At 46.8% G+C, this 21,944-nt stretch overlaps 1 protein-coding gene across 1 annotated transcript in view; it reads right to left on the reverse strand.

Annotated features, from left to right (window-relative positions):
- FOXN2 (forkhead box N2) overlaps nucleotides 1-21,025 on the reverse strand; it is a 34,454-nt gene extending 13,429 nt beyond the window's left edge. Inside the window, 3 exon segments of the mRNA XM_080584740.1 lie at nucleotides 439-563; nucleotides 7,335-7,885; nucleotides 20,895-21,025. Of these exon segments, the coding sequence (XP_080440866.1) occupies nucleotides 439-563; nucleotides 7,335-7,871 (662 nt within the window). The 5' untranslated portion in view covers nucleotides 7,872-7,885; nucleotides 20,895-21,025.
- Nucleotides 21,026-21,944: the final 919 nt, after the last annotated feature.

Consider the following 21,944-nt stretch of genomic DNA (forward strand, 5'->3'; position numbering starts at 1 on the left):
CCCAAATGGGGATGGGGAGGCGGGCTCAGAAAATTAACAAGACCCAGGAAGAAAGAAAAGGGGAAAAACAAAACCCCATGAATCTGGAATAAAATATAAAGTTTGCTAAATATTTGCTGCAGAAAAAGGAGGAAAACCTGACCTCCATGGCTGTGAAATCAGTGCCTCCCCACTTCTCTCTCTTCTTCAGTTATAAAGGAAACTGGGAGACCAATCTGAGATCTATGATTCTATGATCTGCTATCTGGGAAGCCTGAGCTCATTACACTCTCTTGTCTAGCCAGTTTCCCTGCCTGCCTGTCCAGTTCACCAAAGTTCCACTCCAATTCTTCTTCCCGTGGAAGTCCGTAACAACACATCAACAGCTACTTGGGCATTTCCTCTGCTAGGTGGGTGAACGTAACTGCACGCTGCACTTGTAGGAGAAAATTCACCTACCTTGGTGGTGACGCTGGTGGAGTATAAAACGCAAGTGCTGAGGGAAAAGGCTGTTTTTTCAGTGCTTGAACAAGATTAGGCTTATATTCTGGATCAACGCACCATAACGAACCTTTTCCATTCACCTGCAAGAAAGAAGCATTGCAAATTAGAACATCCAGGGACCAAGTTATTTAGTATTCCCAAGACACAGCAAAATGGGATAACGTAGGCACCCACTTCTGTGCTGGTGATGTACGTCACCCTCAGGTGGCTCCATAATCTGCATGGATCAATGCGATGAAGCATGCAGCCTTGAGACCCCTGTTATATGCTATGGAAACGTCTGTCTTGCAGCTTGGGATACCATTTCCAAAGCCCCTTCTTTAAAGCCCCATTTTCTTTCAAGTTTGTCAGCTGAAAGCTGTAAATTTTGTTTAAACACTTCATCGATACCAAAGCCAAAGAGCCTTCCTCTTAGTGGAGATATGGTAACATACTCATTTAACTTTATACCATCTGTAAAAGCAATTTGTTGGATGCTCAGCTACAAATTGGATTACCATATTCACACTTTTTCAAAATCTGAAAACCTAATTAATTCATGTATTTTTGATGCACCTAATGATGTTAGCACTGTTGTGCCAATCATTCTTGATGTTAAATTTGATATTTCAAAAGTCAAGCAAGATAAAGCACCTTCTACTCCTTCACCATGGTGGCTGACAGGATGATTTAGATAGCTGGGCACTAACTGGGGGATCCTCTCAGCTGGCTCCATCCACCATCTCAACATTAGACTAACGCCCTAATCTCTTCCTGCATCTCTCCTGGAGCTCAAGCACTTTCCCTCGTTGGTCTGATGCTTTTCCCCAATAAAAGGTCCAACTCTGGTTTGTTGTGTTTCTTTCTTTCTTTCTTTCATATCTTGGAGGCTCTCCCACTCACGGCGCCATGGGAACTCACCCCACCAGCAAACCTGCTCTGCACTATTTTATCTATGACTTTAGGCAAGCACTTATACTTGACGCCTAATTCAGTTTAACTGCAGGCTGCAGCCAGAAAGGGGCTACTTTCCCTCTTTCATCTTCCCAGCCACGTACTTCCACCAGCTTGCTGACCTGCCAAAATACCACCATAATTTTTAGTGGGTGCTCTGCGAGTGAGCTGAACCAGTGCACACCCTGAAGCAATACGAATGTTGAACCCAGTGCAAGAGGCAATAAGCAGAGTGCCTAAATAAAGCATGGAATCATCTCAGCTTTAAAACAAACCATCAGTGTTCCTGGAAGAGGTCTAACCACAGCAACAGAAGTGACAATGTATGGGTAAAGCCTAGGTAGCCTGTGCAACCAAAGACCACTCGAACTTGGCCACTTGTCCTAGCAGAGACAAAGCCTAGACAATCCAGGATGTTAAATGGCCTTTGGAGGTTACTATTTCATGTCAATAGCAGGGCAACTTCCATTTGTCGTTGAGATGTTAGCTGAAATGTAGATGTGATTTTTATTTCACATCTCCTGAAACATCCGGACAGAGCCAGCACAGAGCAATCATCAGCCCATTTGGGCTCTAAATCACAAAATGAACTGGCATTTAAAATAAATTGTTCTGACACATTTTTTGGTCTGTCATCTTTTTCTGCATCTTTCTAATGCTCCTAATTTGACTTGCAGTATTTTATCTACGCAAATGAAAAAAAAAATGGAAACAAAAATATTCTGGCATTTTGAAACGTTGGACTGTGTGGTAATGACAATGTTCCTAGGCCCCAGAATTTTTCAGGGCTTGATTAAGGCAACCGACGTTGGAAACAAGATGCCCCTCATCATGCAGCCTTGTCCTTTAACCTTTCAAAAAAAAAAAGTTGGGGGGGAAGGGATAGCACTGATAAAATATGGGCTAGTGCTCTGATTGAGCAGATCTTCTTTTCTATCTGAAAATTCACAACTTTAAGTGCACTGACCACTAACAGACAGTAATTTAAACATCACCTCCTTTAAAGAGGCCAGGCACTATTCCAAGCCTTTTCCTTGTATTTAAACCCAAATAAAAAGGGCTATGGGAAGTAATTCTCCTCAGGAGGATATGCTGTGGACAGATGTACGGCCAGCTGGAGAAGCTACCACAACCAGCGGCTTGCCTTTATCTGGGCATGCAACAACAGCCCAAGCATTGACAGTCCTTTTTTTTTGTGGAAAACAAAGCAAAAGATTAGACCAAATCAACTCCAAAGGCAGTTTCGGTTACTCTGTTTGGGTTCACCTGGTTCTGGGGGAAAACACCTGCACTAGGAGCAGCCCACCGGGAGCTCCAGCCTTCAGCAGCTGTTCCCAGCTTCCATTCAGTACGGGGCACCCCATGCAGCTCCTGCCAGTTGCTTCCACTGGAACTAGGTGAATCACTGGAAAATACTGTACACACGTGGAAAATATATCTTGAAGTTTAGGAGATAACAGACAGCTCTCTTCTGTCCCTACAGGTATATAGATATATTCTGCACCCAGGATGGGGCAATCCTGGATATATGTACAGACAGGGGGCTGAGAGGTTGTAAAGCAGCCCAACAGAAAAGGATCTGGGGGTTTTGGTCGACAGCAAGTTGACTATGAGCCAGCAGTGTGGCCTGGCAGCCAAAAGGGCCAGCCATGTCCTGGGGTGCCTCGAGCACGGCATTTCTAGCCAGCTAAAGGGAGCGACTGTCCCGCTCTGCTCTGCACTGGTGTGGCCTCACCTCAATAACTGTGTGCAGTTTTGGGCACCACAATATAAGGACATACAACTATCAGAGAGCATCCAAAGGAGGGCAACAAAGACAGTAAAGAGTCTAGAGGGCAAGATGTATGAGGAGCAGTTGAAGTCAGATGGATTGTTCAGCCTGGAGAAGAGACTGAGGGGGGGCCTCATGGCGGCCTGCAGCTCCCTCACGAGGGGAGCAGAGGGGCAGGCGCTGAGCTCTGCTCTCTGGGGACAGCGACAGGACCCGAGGGAACGGCATGGAGCTGGGACAGGGGAGGGTCAGGCTGGGTGTTAGGGAAAGGTTCTGCACCCAGAGGGTGCTCAGGCACTGGGACAGGCTCCCGGAGGAAGTAGAAAGGGAGGTTTGTAGAAGATATTCAAACCTTGTCCCGCTCTGAATGCCAGAAGACACAGGTGGCAGAGCCACACCTACATGAGCACAGGAATGCCGACTCAATGCTTGACATGGATGTAGCTCCTGCCTCCTCACACCTTTTCTCTCCATCAGTGGAAATTAATAAGAAAATTTTAAAAATCCCCAAATGCACAATCAAGAAACAGTTTAGCAAAAAGCAGGGCAGCTTCTCAGGGCTTCCAAGTACATGCTGCTTTTCACTCCAGGTCCTCCCGTGCTGTGTATCAGGCACTGTCCCCCATCTCCCCCCCCAGAATAAAAAAAATATAATTAAAAAAACTCTGTATACCTCTCTCAAGTCTGTGTGACAGTGCGTAAGATGCAAGGAGCATTAGGTAAATCTGCGGAGGATCACTGCCTGCAGTCACACCTCCACATCTCTGAGGGCACCAAAGTAAGAGCAGGCAGCCTTGGAAGAAAGTTTGGTGTCCCGGGGAATAGCTTCTGCACTGTCCCTTGGCTGTTTAGGAGCTCCCAACCACCATTACCAGAGCCACTGAACTTTCTTGTCCAAGTCACCACAGACACAAGCTCAACTGCAACTGCATAAAGCAAGGGTATTTCAGCTCTTAAGTCTACCACCTCAAGTAAACCTTGGCAAACAACTTGCATATGGCAGCACCACAGTAAGTCCATACAGAACGGGTAACATATTTTAGCAGAGCAGATATCTGATGTGCACACACCCTGCTGCCATGGCACGAGAAGTTCCTCTTGTTGACTGCAGCACTGGCTCCTGAGACATCTCAAAGCAGTTACTTTCTCTTATCACCCTTCAGCTCATTAAGTTATATCACCGCCACTATGCAAAAGTACACAGCTTTTTCAAGTAACTGGCAATAAGGGCAGAGGAAGAAGTTTTCACGCCCCTCTACAAACCCCAAGGGCACGTGCACTGTCACTTTTCTAAACGGGAGAGCTCCCAGCGCTGTCTCACATTTCAGCCAGCCCAGGGGAATGGAAACACCTCCCTGGTGACTCCATCAGGCTGCAACCCGAGACCCTGCGCCTGCTGCCAGCTGCCCTTTAACCACAGGACTTTCAGTATCGACCCTGCCACCTTGTCTGCTCGGAGAGGAAAAAACCAACTAACCAAACAACAACAAACATAACATCAAATATTTTTCAGCAATGCAAGCAATGACAGCCTTCCCGCAATCCACACTGGCTGCCATCTAGAGTGTGTTCCTGAGTGACTGCAACCTGCCGCTATAGGCAGGGTAGATGCACGTAGCCAATTTATACTGATGTATGGGCAAACAGAACAACCATCCACAGCTACGTCTGTAACAAGATGTGGTGCAGCCCAGTAAAAATAGATCTGTGGAGTGAGAGTCATTGCTGAACAATCGCCCACGCTAGATGTGTCTGGGAGGTCTCACTTCACATCAGCTCAAGCAGAGACTTGTGGACAACGTCCATCAGCAGTCAGGGCACAGTAAGCATGCTTCCACAGCATGCTTCCCAGCTTAGCATCAGCCAGTGAATCCAGTTCACATGTCCCAGAGCTGCCCTGCGTGTGAGCTCATGGGTGGTAAATGTGGAAAATGAGGAGAGACTGCAGATTTTCATCGCTGATGACTGGCTGGCAGCAATAGCCGGTGAACTATCAGAAAACAGAGTGTTTCACAGGGTGCAAAGGGCACAGATCCTTCCCCATTCAGACACTGACACTCTTCCAATATGAGAGGCGGACTTATTTGAAAGCCAGAAAGGCTTTAAAACCCTTCTTATCCTGTTCCCTTACTCTGCTCCTCTGATGCAACATGTCATAGGCATCTCTTCTTCCATGGGCACTCAGGATAGCAGAAAACCAACTATGTATTCTCTTCCAGAAAACAATTAAGATGTCATTAGCAAAGAAAAAAATGGAAGAAGACAAATTACCTTGCTCTGTTTGAGAAGCCCACAGAGGCATCACTAGCACATGGTTACAGATAATACGATCAGCTGCACTGAGCTTGTTAGCCAGTGCTGCTTGCTGCAAGAAGTCACATCTTAGGAGCACAGCCAAAGGGGTCTGCAGCATCGACGTGATCCTCCTCCATACGATATATGGATATATATATACCCATTTACTCCACTGATGCCTGCTGAGTTCAAGGCTCTACATCGAGGACCTCCACCTATATTGAGAGGCTGTCAGACACGCCAGACACTGCATGCATTTCTGATAACAAGCCTATTACCACTTAGGCTGATGTCCAAGCACACAGGTTCAGGATTTGTTTGTTGACTTTAGGGCAGGGTGAGGGGGATGAACATTGTTCTGTTTCGCTTTGTTTCCAAAGTCAGAGCTGCCTCCTTGAGGAGCAGGATGGGAAGTGAGAGAGGAAGGAAGGAAATCACTAATAAAATCATTCAAGTCAGTAAAAGAAACTAGCTCTACAGAAATAAGTATTCTTGACTTTAAGAAGTAGATCTTTACATGTAGCTTGTCTCAGAAAGACTGTACTGTACAGACACAGTTATGACAGCACCATTACGACAGAGGTGAAAGCACTACAGTATACTAAACACAGGAGTAAAGAAGACTGTTTGAAAGCTCTATCTGTGCTAAGAGAAGATCACAATCGAAAAGTCAGTGTAATATTCAAAATAGCTTTCACAGATTGAGAAACACACCCTATCACAGCGCTTCCATTATTTTCCTACAAGGATTTAGATGCTTTTCATAGTAAAAAGTTTAATGGAACAGCAAGCAAATAAGCAAGCTGAGGTATGTAAAAGTATAGGACAGGAAACAGGAAACTATGATTTGAACAGAATTTATTGGAAATGGGTTAATAGATAGGAAACATTGGCATCAATGAGTTCAGCAAAGCACCGAAGAAATTTGAAAGATACCCAAATTCGAGGTAGGTCTGTGCAATCCTTGTTTGACCTATTATTTCCCTGACGCAGTTCCCAAAGCACGGCCTGCCACTATGCCGCCCCATCTCCCGCAGTCTGCATCTCCCAGTTGCTTTCATGTTGTTCCCGTTGGCAGAGCAGTGACTGTGTGCATTCGCACGTGCGTGGAGGTGGGAAGAGGACAACAAGCACCCTCAAGCTCCGCAGCTTAGCGCCTCCCACCAGCAGCAACCATGGGCTGCTGGAGGAAAACACCTCCATGGGTTACAACACGCTTGCTGTAGGTACAAACTCCAGTGTCAACTGCAAGGCTGGCACCTCTGCTGAACTCACTCAGAGCTGTTCAGAGCTTACACCTGTACTGTTACTCCAATAATAGACTCCTTTGGCAGGTACCCTAATGATTATATCCGCCCTAGCAGTGAGGGTACCCCTTGCCAATTCCAAACATCATGTGTGACCCTGCTCAGAAAATTAGCATGGGCAAAAGATTCTTTTATTTACTTTTTTAATTTATTCTCAAACAAATGAGTTCTTTTAAAGAAAAAAAAAGGCACAAGACATCCTAGAATAGATGTCTAAAATGTCAGGCTGACTGGTATAGCTTAGCAAAACTCTAAGTAGAAACAAGGTCCTTTACAATAACAGGTCAGCCAGCTTTGTAAAGGATGCATCACCGTTAGCTCTACCCAGCTTAGTGCTAAATAAAAACACAGGATGACAGAAGTGACTTGGACTCTTGTCAGAAGTGGTATTTCCAAACTATTCCTGGTTGCAAATAAAGTGTTAAAGCATTTCAATATACAACTGTTTCATACATGGGAGGAGGGGAGTTCTTGAAAATAACAGGGTGTTCTTAATTTCCTCGTGAATTTCAAACTCTGTTCAACTCCCGCCCCCCAGGCCTCACCTTGCCATGGCTTCTCTCCACCTTTCGGAAACATTTGTTCAAGGAGAGGTTGTGTCGGACAGAGTTCTTCCACCCCGTTGGTGCTGTGGCAAAGTAGGGGAAGCGCTCCAGGATCCAGCTGTAGATTTCTTTGACTGGGAGGCTCTTGTTGGGAGAGTGCTCGATAGCCATATAGATGAGAAGGCTGAAGGAATAAGGGGGTTTGGAAGTCGATGATTTTTTTTCTGGGTTCTGGTAGCAGGATGGTGAGAAGGATGGCACGCTGTCACCCTCTATGTCATACAAAGGGCTAACAATTGGAAGACCCTCGCTTCCAAGGCTGAAGTTTGTTAGAAGATTAGTACTTTCATGCAGCCAGTTCAAATTCGTGAGTTCGTCATCTGTTGAATCGCTGTCCACCACCGTGGCCTTAGGCCTCCCAGCATCTCCTGCTTCAGGCAAGCTTCCCATCCTGTGAACCTGCCTTAGTCCGGCAGCTTTTTCTGCTCCTGGCGTTTTAGCTTTCCTGTCCGGAGTCATTCCAGTGACTGGACCCATTTAGCTTTATTGGTCTGCAACAAGAGACAGAAATCATGTTCAGTGTCAGCCCAAGCTGAAAAAGCCCCAAGGAAATGCGATATTGCACTGACCCATACTGTGGTCACTGAAGAGAGACAGGGTCCAACACAACCCCTCTTGTAACCTCCCGAGCACCCTTTTATCTCCCCCGGCTTATAGCCAGAACTCACGGTACACCCTTGGAAACTGCTCTACTTGTCTTGAAATTTCAATTTGGACACCGAAATAACAGCTATCGATGTCAACATCTGAAAAAGACCTCAACAGGTAGGATCTAAACCATTCTGTTCTCACATTAAGCCTTTAATTATATTCATTACATTGTAAATTATCCCTATTTAGAAGCACTTGCTTTTGATTCCTGAAGAGGAAAAATAAGTTGCAAAACTTAAATAGCAGACAGTCAATTTGTGATCTTGGTGCAAATTAAGTCTGTACAACCCCCTGCAAGTCCCAGTCATTCCCAAGCACTCCCTCACACTGTGGAGCTTTAAAACAAGCCATCAAGCAAACTGTTATGCTAACAGCTGCTTTTTTCTGCTGATGTAACCATGTTAGAGCCTCACTGCACCTAAAGCTTTGGCCAACATAGCTGTATCAGAAGCGCAGACCAACAAAACCACTTTACACATGTGGCTATACCAGCCGTCTATAAATGTAAGGCTCTCCAACTACTGATGCAGTTTATCAGCAAAGCTGTGGATATTAACTCTAAAACAAATATATATATATTTAAAAAATCCAGATCCCTATCCCCGGTACATGTGCTATCGTTCTGGTTTCACGCTCCAGCTCCTAATGCAACAGCTCAATTGCAAAACAGACAGCAGATGAGAAGTTATCTCACTAGGCAGTGCCATACACATTAGTGATATCTTCTTACAACAGTTCTTTGTAGTATTTGCATGAACACATGCTTTAGTGCACTTGGATCTTCTGCAGAGGACACGGAAACAAGGACCTGGTCAGCCTTTGTACAAGGGCAAACTCAGAGCGAGTCTACTGCTCCTATGATTTCAGTGGAAATTACTGGATCAATTAGAGTGTTTGGACAATTTTTAGTTAAGTGCTCCACTCTCAGATGGACTTATTCATACAAAAGTTTGTTGTTCTAATTCAAGAACAAATACTCTAAGGGGAGGTATTAGTCAATTTTCTTTATTTTGGAGGAGAGCGACACAAGAGTGAGGTGCAATGTGGTAACACAGAATTTACTCCTCCTCCAGAAAAGCACCGTTTCCTGTAAGCAATTTCTTCTCTTATCTGCCTACAGTCTTTCACGCCAGCTACTGCCAAGCTTTCCTTGCTTGTCCCTTTTTATCAGGGGATACCTTACCAGTCCCCTTTTGTCAGGGGATTATGTGATCTGGAGAAACTGAAGATCCAAACTCCAAAAAGACGACCTGCCTTGCATGCTGTGGACCAACTTCACCACCTTCTCCAGAAAACAAAATCTGTACTTACATGGTGCTAGAAATCATCCCCCAAAATTCAATTTATGTGAAGGGACAGGCATGATTAACTATTAGCTCAGTCATAAAAACAAACAAACAAAAAAAAAAAAACACAAAGCAAACTGCTCAAATAGCTTCTTAAAAGTAACTTTGCTCTCCCTACAATTTAGCTTTCCCCCTAAGTTGGTGAATGCTGGCTTTAAAAAAGAGCAATTTATACATGCGTCTATGTTACTTTTTCAACCCTTCCTTAAATTAAAAACAAAGGAACAGTGATAAAATCCATAAAGTGAGACAAACCCAAATTCTGCCACAACGTTTCACCATTTTCCTTACAAGGGGCAACAACACACCTTTGTCCCGTGTCCTTTTAGCCACCTATGTACTAGCTTCCACTGCTCAGCTGTGTATTGATTTTAGTACTTGGCTCAGAACACATGAAACATCCCTTTGCAAATCTCTGGTCAGCACAGGAGATCAAAAACAGGTACACACAAACAAGTTTAGGTCACTGTATTTATTCCTTTTGTCAACATGAGGCAACAGAGTCTGTTTTAAAACACAAACATGGCCTAGACGCTCCAAAGTATAGAGAAAAGGAAAACATTAACTTGAGCTGGCACTTCAAATTAGGTCAGCATTGTGGCATCAACATGCTTTTTGTTTGCGTGCTATTATGTGCTAGCAGGGAATCATTAGAATAATTAATATTCTACTTTAAATTCTTTACAAGCAACATATTTATAGTAAATAATATGCAAATGCCATGTTTCCCTCAACAGATGAATTACAAGAAGCCATGTTTTAGACCATCTTTGCTGGCTGTCTTTGCTATGAGCAAGCAGGGTTTTGTGGACAGGGACGATCCAGTGGGAACACCACAGTAAGAGCAAGGAGGGCAGTTCACAAGAAGAAAACAGCATGGAAGAAGCCCTCCAGTGCAGACATCATGATAAATTGTGTACAATCGCAGCCTCGGATTCTTTCCTAATGTTTCTCACTGTTACCAGCCAGGAAGGTTGATGCAAAAGGGTTAGAGGTAAGCAGCAGGACTTGCTCTCCAGTGCTCCCAACCCAGCTAAATTAGCAGCACCAACGTAAAACGTGAAAGAAATCCAGCAGAATGGCAAGGTTAAGAGTGTTGCAAGGCCACCTGGTGAGATTTACCTTCCACTCCTTTCTTCTCTTACTGACACCTTCCCTGCCTCTGTAACTGCTCCCGTGGCAGAGAAAGCCACGCAGGACAATCCCCTCTGCGCCAGGAGCGCCTGCCCTGCTGATGAGACGAGATGTGCTCTGCTCCCCTCTCCCCCTGCTGCCCCCAGCCACTCCTTTCCGAAGGAGGATAGCAGGTGGCAGCCACTTACCAGCCTCTCCAGCTGGCATCCCGAATGCCCAGAAACTCACTGCTATTCCCCTGGTGACAGCCCCAGCCCTGCAAGCGGAGCCAGGACTCAGCCCCCAGCCTTCCAAATGCAGAAGCAACGTGCCTTAAACACGCCTCTAAAAACACCAGCTCGGTGCTTTGCCCTGCCAGTAGGTGCACAGGAGTACAGCATGGTACCATTAATATTAACACCCACAATGGAAAGCAGAAGTATTCAAAGCCTAAGGGCATCACATATCCAAATCCTAACCCATTCAAGCATCTATTCTGGTAAGCACCTTCAAAACAAAGCCTGCCAAAACATCTCCTCCTCAAAAACAAAGCACTACAACGGACGTACACATTATTTTGCAACGTAATTATATACAGAGGACTACGATTCTGGGATAAGATGATTAAAAGGCTGCAAAGCCAACTGAGGTTGCTTGACTAAAAGCTTGGAAGCACCAGAAACAAGACGAGAGAGGCAGCCTTCTTTCCAGCACTCCTGCGATCTTGGTACCGCTTGAGAGTGCATGGTAAAGCCAGGAACGGAGCTCCTTCTAACAGTGCAAAGTCCCGGTAAGTCGTGCTCTCCACACCACCCACCACCCAAAGAGCTGGGCAGACTAAGGCTGTAGGCATATTCAGATAGCAATCAGGTTTAGAGAAGCCCCAGCGTACCCGAGGAGGATATTCAGTGTCACAAGACACTGTGCACAGTGCTGTTGCTGAAGAAACCAATCCACACCGCCCAATAATTAATTACCAGCGCACCAGAAACTGACAAGTCGCTAGCTAATGCAAGATCTTATTACACAGCAGAGACAAAATTTTAGCCACACACATACAGACCAAGTGCCTGCAGCAGAACTGGAAGCTGAGCAGCAGCACCCCCAGTCCCTAACTGCTGCACCTCACCCACATGTAGAAGCAGCTGCTTTTAGCAAGCAGGGGGAGATGCCTGCTTCTTTTCCGAGCAATGAGTTCCTAGTTGGAAAATCCTCAGCAAGCCAGCTACCAAGTTCAAGAAAAATCTGTCTGCTCTAAACACTGAGAATCTCTCTCTGCACGTCCCTGAACTGCTTGTGAGAAGCGTGTCCTGTGTGTTCTCTGGACACCGACTCCGCTTCCACCTGGAAATGCAACGCTGCCTGCTTTGGCGTTGCTGCTATTCTGAACAGACAGGACATGGATTTCCTTATTTATCATAGGAAAGGGAGAGGAAAAAAAGACATATCAATACAAAAAAAACAACACAGAAGATAATGGTTTTTACAATCTTCTTTCAAACTCACTGAAGAGCTCATATTGAAAAAGGTGTTGGGGGCTGAAAGGTACTCGGTATAGCAGGTGAGGGCTAGAAAGCCAGAGGTGCTAAGTACAACACAGTTTTGTCAAGGGGTGCCTTGCTGAAGAAGTCTCAGCTCCGGCAGAGTCCAGTGAGGAAGCAGTAGCAGATACCTCGGTCCCACCGAAGGTGCCACAGTGACCCTTCCCCAAACCAGCAGTACTAGAGGTAACAAGGTGCAGCCACTGCTTTATTACTGCAGCTGCCACAGGCAACACACGGCCTGACTTCTTTCTGCCTAGACTCAACAACCCAGAGAAAAAGCATTCTACCTCTTGTTAAAAACAAGCAAAAAAAAACCACTACTTTTTTGTGTCATGTTGTTGCGTGAGCAGAGCTGCTGCTTGACCCTTCTCCACTTCTCATCTCAGTGCATGGCGGTGTCAGATGGAAGGTGCCACACAGCATCTGTGAGCACACCCACACCCCAGGGCAGGACAACCCCCTCTAGGATCAGACGTGCCCCTTTGTTTCTGTAGGACTAGCCAAGCAACCGGGTCTCATCAGCTAGCAGCATATTTGGGAAGACCTGTAAACTGCTAATAGTGCAGTCATTTCCCTCTAGAGTTAGAAACAGACCATGCACTGAGTAACAGAGCATGATTTTAATCCAGGGGAAGAGATTTTTTAAAGGTCTCACACTGATGTCAAATAAGAGCAGCACTGGAACCACACTCAGTGCAACACGCTCAGGGCACGCAGCCTTAGTTACAGGAGTATTTGTACAGCCTCTATGTAGGTGTTGGAGAAACATATACAGGCTCTGTGAGAGTATTTAAAAATATGATATTTATATGATAAAAAATGATATTTAAAAATATCAGCACATCTTTTGCTTGCAAGCAAGTACACCAGCATTAACCTCTTCTATTGATTTTTCATATTCCCTTGGATATATAGGAAATGCAGCTACGCCAGGGATTGTCCCGACTTAAATACATCGATGTGTACATTGTGTTGTTAAAACGGCACAAGAAGCACACGTATAAATGACTGTCACCACTTACACAAAGTTTGCAATACACTTTCCAGCCAGCACGCTCACAGCGAAGGACCAACGAGAGGCTTTTTGTGTGTTACGGGGAAAAGTAACACAACTCCCTGCCCAGCTAGTGAAAACCCATTGATAAAAAGCTGGAAACGTTAAAAGCACCACATTCACATGGCTGCGAGCATTCAGAGCACGGCACCAGCCCATTTTTCCATCGATTTAACCTTCTCCCCTCCCTCCTCTCCTTTATCCGAGGCTCCTCTCCACTTCACAGCATTGTTCTGCAGGCTGGGGTCAGAGTCAAGTCTCCAAAGCGCTGCAAAAGGCCTATATTTGATTACAATGCTGCGTGATGTCACGTATCCAAGACAACTACGGCACTATGGTCTCCTGAGGACAAAACTACCTCTTGGTCGCAGATTTCAGCAGCCTGGCGTGCAACCGCATGCATACATGGACTCCAGTCTGGGCAGCTGTGCTCCCAGCAAGGCAGGGCACCAGCACCCTGCCCACTCCTCCTCCCTTGGAAGCCAGGAGAACTGAAGGGCAATTGTTCAAGGCGTTCATCAGCTTCTTCAAGCCAGTCTGCTACACAGAGAACCTGTGAACTTCTGCATTTCCTCCTGGCGAAACTATGTGCAAAAGAAAACAGAGGGGCTCCAGGTGCAATATTTCCAAGCTTCTCCCATTTTAATGTCAATAACCTCCCACACCCTTTCATCTAATTAAAGGCAGGGGGAAAAAAAAAGGAAACTAATAAAAACTGATGAAAGGGTCCGATATTAGCAGAAGCTAAAATACACTCAGCAAAATTTGAAAAGGGAAGGGAATAAAACCTTATCATAGCCCAGGGAAGGGAAGGGCAGGCAAGGAAACAGATTTTATCCAACATCTAATTTGTATTAAAAAAAAAGTTTGTTAATTAAATATACATACATATGTACACACACTTTTTTGTGATTAAAATAAGTGTTTTAAACAAAAATGATATGTAAACTCAGATAGGCCCAGGATACTGGGCCCTCCAGGCCTCATCCATCGCAGAGCCTTTGGACCGTGTCCTTCAGTGCCACCTCCAAGAAGTCTGAAATCGCGAAGCATTGTGAAAGGCTGCAGCCAGCTTGGGACAAGGTTCCTCCTGCCTTGGATTTAAAACGCGCATGCGAAAACAGGCCGGGTAGAACAGAGAAATTAGGAAGTGAAAAAAAATAAACCAGGGAAATCTAAACCATTTGAAAGAACTTGGGTGTCACTGAAGGTGAAAAAGCTTGGGTTTTTTTTGTTGTTTTTAAATAGGAAAAATGCTCTACCTCCAATAGCAAAGCTGCTTAAATTCAGTACATTGTTTGCTAAATGAACTAAAACACACACACACACGTGAGCCACTGATATGTTCAGAAATGCGTCATTTGAGCAAATGTATTGGCGTGTAAGTCTGATGTTAATTTTGTTTTCTTGATAACTTTTACATGTTTCTCTATCATCCCCTTGAACCAGAAGTGAATATTCTTTTAGCTACATTTCAGCTACTTTCAGTAACAATTTACCACTACTAGAAAACATGTTATATTTTCCATATTGCTTTTCTGCCCTCTTCAGCCTTAAAGCACCAGAACTCATTTTCTGCTGAAAACCAACACGCTCGAGCTTCACCTGAAGTGATCCTTATGCAAGATTTAATTTAAAAGCATTGTCAGAGCCTAACAAAAAAAAAAAAAAAAAAAAACCTTCACATTACAACTTCGTAATTGACGAGCTTTCGCAGATTGCCATTTCCCAGCTACAGCTACTGAAGTATAAGTTTTCCTCTCAGCTGTCAGGCCCAGGCACATTTTGAGAGGGTTTTTCAGGAATCCTCCCTGCGCAGGACAGGCCCAACTGCTGCACTGCTGCTTTATTTTCCTTTTAGCCGTATCCCAAAAGCAGCCATTAGCACTGACATACCTTGAGACAGGCCAAATATCTGAACACCACCTGCTGGCATCCTCAGAAGCACTCAGGCACTGCTCGCGTACTGTTACCTGCCGTCCCCGTGCAGACACGAGGAACCACTGCGATGCTCTTCACACCGCCCATCTCCCCAGCCCTTTTCATAACAAGAGCACAGCAACCCCCCCACCCCACAAAGCCATCTTTCTCTGAACCCAACTCCGTTGAATTTGTCTTTCTGTATTAAAATTACATCAGAAGAATCCCTCTGCTGATAATGGCTGGGGCACAAAATGATCTTTTCTTCCCCACAGCAGGCACACGCTGGAACAGCTGGGCCAACCGGGCTCCTCGCACAGAAAGACTGCCCAGTTTATCGTCACACGGAGCCCTGCGGGCTGACGGCGCACCTTCAAATGAAATCCGACAGATGACGCAAGTTTCTCTGACTGCAAAGGAAAGGCACCTGTGCTAACAGGTAGGCTATTGAAACACCAGCTGACATTTGACACTTCTCAGACTGCACAGTCAAAAGTCCAAAAGCAAACGAGCTTGTACTTTGACTGGTCAACATCCCTAAACCAAATCACATTTTCTGATAGCTGGTCTAGGGATTTTGGCTCACCAGCCAGAGGATGAGGGTTGAGTAATTGCTCCTGCTGTTTGGCAACAAGCTTCCCAGCTCCCACTCACAGTTTGTGTGAGTTTTTCAGTCACCGAGCAATCTTCACAGCCAGTAATTATCTTTCAGGCGACTACACACTTGTCCGGAATGCAAGCACGATGCAGTGCAGCAACAGGTTGTTGCAAAGGAAGCAAACAGAAGACCACACATTAACCAGGAAACTACAAGTAGCTACAAAGCGCAAGACTGGAGCGTACTAAAAATGATCTGAGGAAAAAAAAAGAAACAAAGCCTGAGCACGGCTGCATGGTCTCTCTACCAGAGGCAGGCTTTGGAAGTACGTCAAGTCACACTTTGAGAAGCACACACCCCACCCCCCAAAAAAAAAAGCAACTTGTTTTGTACAGTACACACAGGTGGGATGCTCACCTGGTGGAAAATGAGCAAAATAATACAAAGACGGAGGAGAAGCACCTGAGTACCTCCAATCCAGTGCTTATTAGACGGAAAACATGGTCACTCCAGTAAGGTCAGAGGTATCCAGTGATGCTGTCGAGAGGCACAATGAACAATGCCAACCAGTAGTTCTGACACAGACAGGCCGTGCTCAATGCCAACAAAGGGGAAGGACAGCGCTGCCTCTCCTGTGATGCCACACCGGCACAGAGTGCACAGCAACTGGAGGCCTTAGGCCTGACCTAGATCCATCTTTACAATGCTGCGTTTCAAACTTGTTCCTTTGGTAAGTCCCAGGGAAGCGGTGGGACCCAGACTGGACTAGACTGCCATCCTGTAGGACAGCCAGTGGGGGTACCACTGGGGCAAGCAGACCACATCGGGACTTTCTGCCAGCAGGAACTGGGTGAAAGCAAGCACAACTCATACTCGAATCCTTATAAAGGGCACAGGAGAGATTTCTACAGCAGCAGTAGCTAATTTAATAAAGGAGCTCTTAAGATACCCTAACCTCTGAATAAAAGCAGAGAGCTTGAAGTCTAGGTTGAACTTAATAGGAAAAAAGCTTGAAGCCAATAGAAAAAAGTAAAACCTACATTGCTGAGTTTTGGCATAAATCATCTTATATACACACAAATTGCAAGCTTCTCTTGAAATGAAACTGGCACTCAGGTAACCATCCTGTATCACAGATATTTCCACCCTAAACACAACAGCCAGTCCTCCCAGTTACCTCCAGGCAGACCCCCAGGCCCTCAACAGCTCTTTTCCAGTGCAAGTGGGATCCAATGCTTGTGCTCCGGAAGCTGTAACATTTTAAAGAAAGGAGGCAAAGTACCAGAGGTCACAAGGATGCTATCCAGCATCAGACAGCACTTCATCTGCGCTATGTAATTCATTACTAAAGCATGGGTACGTTGTCTCTTACTTGAATTGTATTTTGTGAGTGCCCTGGAGTATCCCTAGGTGCTTTTACCCAGCACAGTAAGGAAGAGAAAGAAAGTTTATCATCGCTCAACGTGTGCTCAGAACAGTGAGTGAGAAGGCACGTGCAATACGGCAGGGAACTGATAAACATGTATTACATGCAAAGGTCCAGTCAGACAGCATAGAAGCATCTCAGACATTTCTTGTTTTACTTGGGGACATCTTCTCTGGGAGTCAAGGAAGCTGCCAGAGCTGGTAAAAGACATGCACACAGCTTACAAAACCTAAGACAGAAACCTTTAATTTATGATACCGGGATCTGGACAAGGTTTGCAGTTTGCAAGTGTACACTTGTCAGAAGACAAAGCAGCGTGTTTACATGAGTCACAAAACACTGATGACAGCAGAATTTCTGCACAGGAAGTTGCACAACACCATTTAATTGTCAAGCAGGAGGCACACAAGGCAGACTCAACTGCCTCAGTCTATCTACTTCCCTCAAAAAAGCACACTGGTTGCAACTAACACCATGACATCTCATGTACGAGCTTATCCATAATGCATCTCGTTACATGGGAGGGGGCGGAACAACAAAAAGAAAACTCAAGGAGCCAAATGGAACAAAATGGGCAGGATTCACACCTCTGCTAAAAGGTAAAAAGCACGTCCTGCTCCATCCCTGCAGCTGACAGCCTTCACTTCAGGCGACAAAAGGCCTAAGGGCTGCTTCTCATTGATGTACAGTCTGTGAAGGAAGGCACTATTTCACATAGCTAATTTTGCACCTTGATGGTGCAGTATGAATATCCCATCGAAGGATATGGCCTGAGAGGTGTAGAGCAACAGCAGCGGTGGGCACACCATCCCCTCTTCCAATGCCTGCATGTTCTGCAACCTCACAGGTTATGATCCAGCTGTCCAGCTGGGAGGAAGGCAGAATTATAACGCTAGTGGCAACAGCGTAAGAACTGCTACTGTTTTTATGGGAACCTACATTTCCATGCAAGAGCCGTACCACTTTCTCATCAGTTTGAACTAATCCCTGTATGGCCTCTTCAGGTGCCAAGTCATCTTGTTCGCTGAGAGAGTCAGCCTTTGCTCTATGTGATGGTTCTTCAAGGCAACTGAGTTGAGCAGACAGAGCCTATTTTTAATAAAGATGGTAAAAAATGAGATGCCTCTAAGCCTCTGTCTTCTTTCCCAGTGCTACGCTGGCTTGTCAGGCACTCCTTCTAGTGTGACAGTTCCAGTACACATCCCTGTATCTGTTAAGTTCCTTAATGGACCGGCATGCTCCTACACTGCAATAGCTGTTGGCAATGCTGGCATCTTTCATCATGAACTCCCCAGAGGAAATGGGAAAGCTCTTCAAGAAGCAAACGTTTGGCAGTTGGAGCTGTTGAATCAGCACACTCCTTGGTTGATGTCCCTTTTGGAATAAAACATCTTTAGGGCTAAGCAATACCTACTGAGTCCCTTTGGTACAGCTTAGCCTGCAGCACCTGAAGGGGTCAGAACTTCATCCTGGCAACAAAAGCATCAACCAGGTTTTATAACAGTGAAACACTCTGAGAGCGCTTGGAACCACACACCTGGAATGCTACAGGACCAATGCCTCCAACCCCAAAATCCCTCTGCAAAGGCAGCACTGCGGCCTGAACGAACATAGCATCCTCACCACACTCTGCAAGCATAAATGCGATGTAGAACATCAGAGCTCTGGTTATGGGCACATTAAAAAACAAAACAAAACAAAACATAGAAAAGTCCTACACATGTTTTAGGTATCTCAAACATATGGTGTGAGAATTGCCATCTCTTTTGTATTTCTACAAAAGCCAAGTCACAGCTTGACAACAGTTTTAGGCCAGCATAAGCAACAACAACTGCCAGAAAAAGCAGTTCCCCCCGTGACCACTCTGGCTGCTCATACCCATCTCCGCACTGACCCAGTCCTCAAGGTGGTGCGGGTGTCAGTGTGGTGTACCAGACCAAAAGGACAGGTGGACAAAACCGAGGTGAGGCTGGGACTTACCTTCATACCAATGGCAGGAATGGACCACGTGCTGAGTACCTACACTGGGATGAAGGCAACATGGGAACAGACGAGCACAGAAATCATGACAGCTCACTGCCTTCTTCCATAAGCACCACAAGGGAATTATCCTGCAGAGCACTTTGCACTGAGGCATACAGAAACTATTCCCAAGGTCCAAAGAAGCTTGACGTGCACTGGACCTGAGCAGAAGCTGTGCTGCTGCAGCACCATAACATCTGGTTTAAAAATAATACATACTGGTACTCATCTAAGTTCATGAGCTCAAGCTCTGTGCCATGCTAATTGCTACGGTACAGGTTTCAGTTCAAAGCTGCCTTGTCCAGCTACCTTCTGTAGAGCTTGGGAAATGTCAAATGGCACCTGTCAAAAACAAACATGCACCAACACCACAACGCTATTCCAAGTTTTGTTGACATAACACTGTGCCAGCTTAATTTATCTTGCACAGATTCATCGTCACACTAGACTTCTAGGAGGATACAAGACCCCCAAATCAAAAAACGTAACAGAAGTTGACTGAAATGATTCACATGTCAGTACACTGCAACCCAACCATTGCCCAAGTCCACTGGAATCTACGTCACCTGTAACAAGATTTGGAGTGTATATCACTTGCCACCTTTCTTAAAATTATCTTGATCTGTGCCAAACCACGGGATAGGCACAAACCTAACCAAGTTATCCTCAAAACACTGAGGTAAAATATAATTCATTATTTTTAACTTGTTTTGCAGAAAACGTTCATTGCTAGCCTAGCCAGCCACCAAAGTAGGGACATAAGCTTATTGGGCCCTGCCTCTTTGTTTTGGCTTTAACAGAATCCATATATTTATGAACATAAGTCTGATCCCCCTACAAACGGGGACACAAGGTGTATGTTCAGGTAAGCCACACACGTCACGCTGTTCCTCGGCCACCGGTGTACTTCGGCATCAGGCTCCACCTCACGCACGTAAAAGCCCCAGGCCTGTGAATCACCAGGAGCAGAACTCAGCCCTGTCAGGTGCCTAACAAAAAGGTTTCCAGAGCCTTAACCTCACCTGCAGGACGCTCAGCCCATCTCCCTCACCTTGCCAGCACGCGGCTCCAGCAGAAGCGCGACGCACACCCACCTGCATTCCTGGGGAAACTTTCTACCGATTTCGTCAAAGCCACGCACTGCGCGCAGCAGGATAACCTGAAGCGCTTACCGCTTACTTAACTCAGTCACTGCCAAACGAACAGCTTCAGAATTTTATTTTATACTAAAAAAAAATCTTGCAAACACGGAAGAGCGAAGCGCGGCGGCCGCCGGCGGCTCTGCTGCGGCGGGCCGAAGGCAGGCTCGGGGGAGGGCGAGCCGAGGCGGCCGGCAGCCTGCCTCCGTGGAGCTGCGCGACCGGCCTGCCTCCTCATTAGCGCTCATCAGCTAACGAGCCCGGCTCCCCGGGGCCGGGCGGGCACAGCCGGGGGCCGCGGGAGGAGGAGGAGGAGGAGGAGGAAGAGGAAGAGGAGCCGCCCCCTCGCGCTGCCGGGCAGCGCTTCCTCCCGCCGCCGCACGCCGAGGGCCGGGGCGCCATTTCGGGCCGTGCCGTGTGGTGCGGTACCGAGCCGTGCCGAGCCGAGCCGAGCCGTGCCCGCGGCGTTCCGCCCGCCGCGCCATTGTCCCCCATGGCCCGCGCGGGGCCCGGCCCGGCCACGCGTCCCCGCCGCCCCCCTGCCGCTTCCCCGCGCCCGCCCTCCCGCGCGCCGTTTCCCGGCTCAAGCCTCTCAGACCCTCCCAAAATAATAAATATTTTTTTTTTTTAAAAATGGAGAAAGCAACCGCCGGCGGGAGGCGGGAGGGGAGGCGGCCGCTCACTCACCGCGGTCATGAAGCCGCGCTGCCGGGAGCGCGGGCACAATATGGCAGCGGGGGATGTGTCAGGGAGCAGCAGCTGCGGCGGCGGCGCCTCCCTCCCCGCCTCCCCATGGCAACCGGGCCCTGCCGCCACCCCTCCGCCGCCTCCCACCGCCTCCCGCCCCGCCCCGGCACGGCCCGGCACGGCTCGGCCCGCCCAGCGCCCCCTCAGCACAGCACAGCACGGAACGGCACGGACCAAGCTCTCCCCGGCCTCCGAGCCCCGTGAGGCGCCCGGCCGGGGGGAGCCCGGCTCGCGTCGAGGCTCCCCGGCCCTGCCCCTGCCCCCGAGCCGCCGACCGCACGGAAAAAGTTTCCCGGGAAGCTTCGGTTCTGAAAACGAAAAGGGTGGGGGGGAAATCCAGCACCAACAAAAAACCGGCAGCAAAGTTAAAAATGCGAAGCTTTGCGGCTCTGCTTCCCTTTCCCCTCACATCTCTAATCGCCTGTGTGCTTTTACCTATTCCTCTTTTCCTGAAAACCACATTTATTTATTTATTTTTTTTCCACAGAATGCTGGGCTTGCTTTCCCCAGAGATTAAATCTGCTTTTTTTTTTTTTTCTCCTTGTGTCAACTTGACAAAGAATAAGGATCCTGGCTGCAAAAGCCTGCACGCTGCCATGTTTGCTCTGCGTTGCCCCGCATTGTGCTCGCCCGTGCCTTTGGATTTAAGCTTTTCAGGGCAAGAACTTGGCTGTTTGCTCAGCACAGTTCACAGAGCTGCGCGCACTTAGTTTTACAGCATAATAATAGGAGCTGGGAAATCATTCACAGGCAGCAGGAAGAAGTTTTCTTTTGCACCCAACTGCCGCTACAAAAAGTTTGTTCAACCTTCCAAGGCTTCCTTGCTGGCTGAAGGACACAGCTTTTGCCTGCCTCTGATGCATTGCAGCAATTTCTTGTGTAAGGGAGGATGGGGAAGTGTAAGGGTTTCAAGGGAATTCCCCCATTCCCCCACTCCTGATGAGCTGGAACCATATATATATATATGTATTTATTTTGAAATTGTTTGCC

The sequence above is a fragment of the Anser brachyrhynchus genome (assembly GCF_964034855.1).
Source record: "Anser brachyrhynchus genome assembly, chromosome: 3".
Taxonomy (NCBI): domain Eukaryota; kingdom Metazoa; phylum Chordata; class Aves; order Anseriformes; family Anatidae; genus Anser; species Anser brachyrhynchus.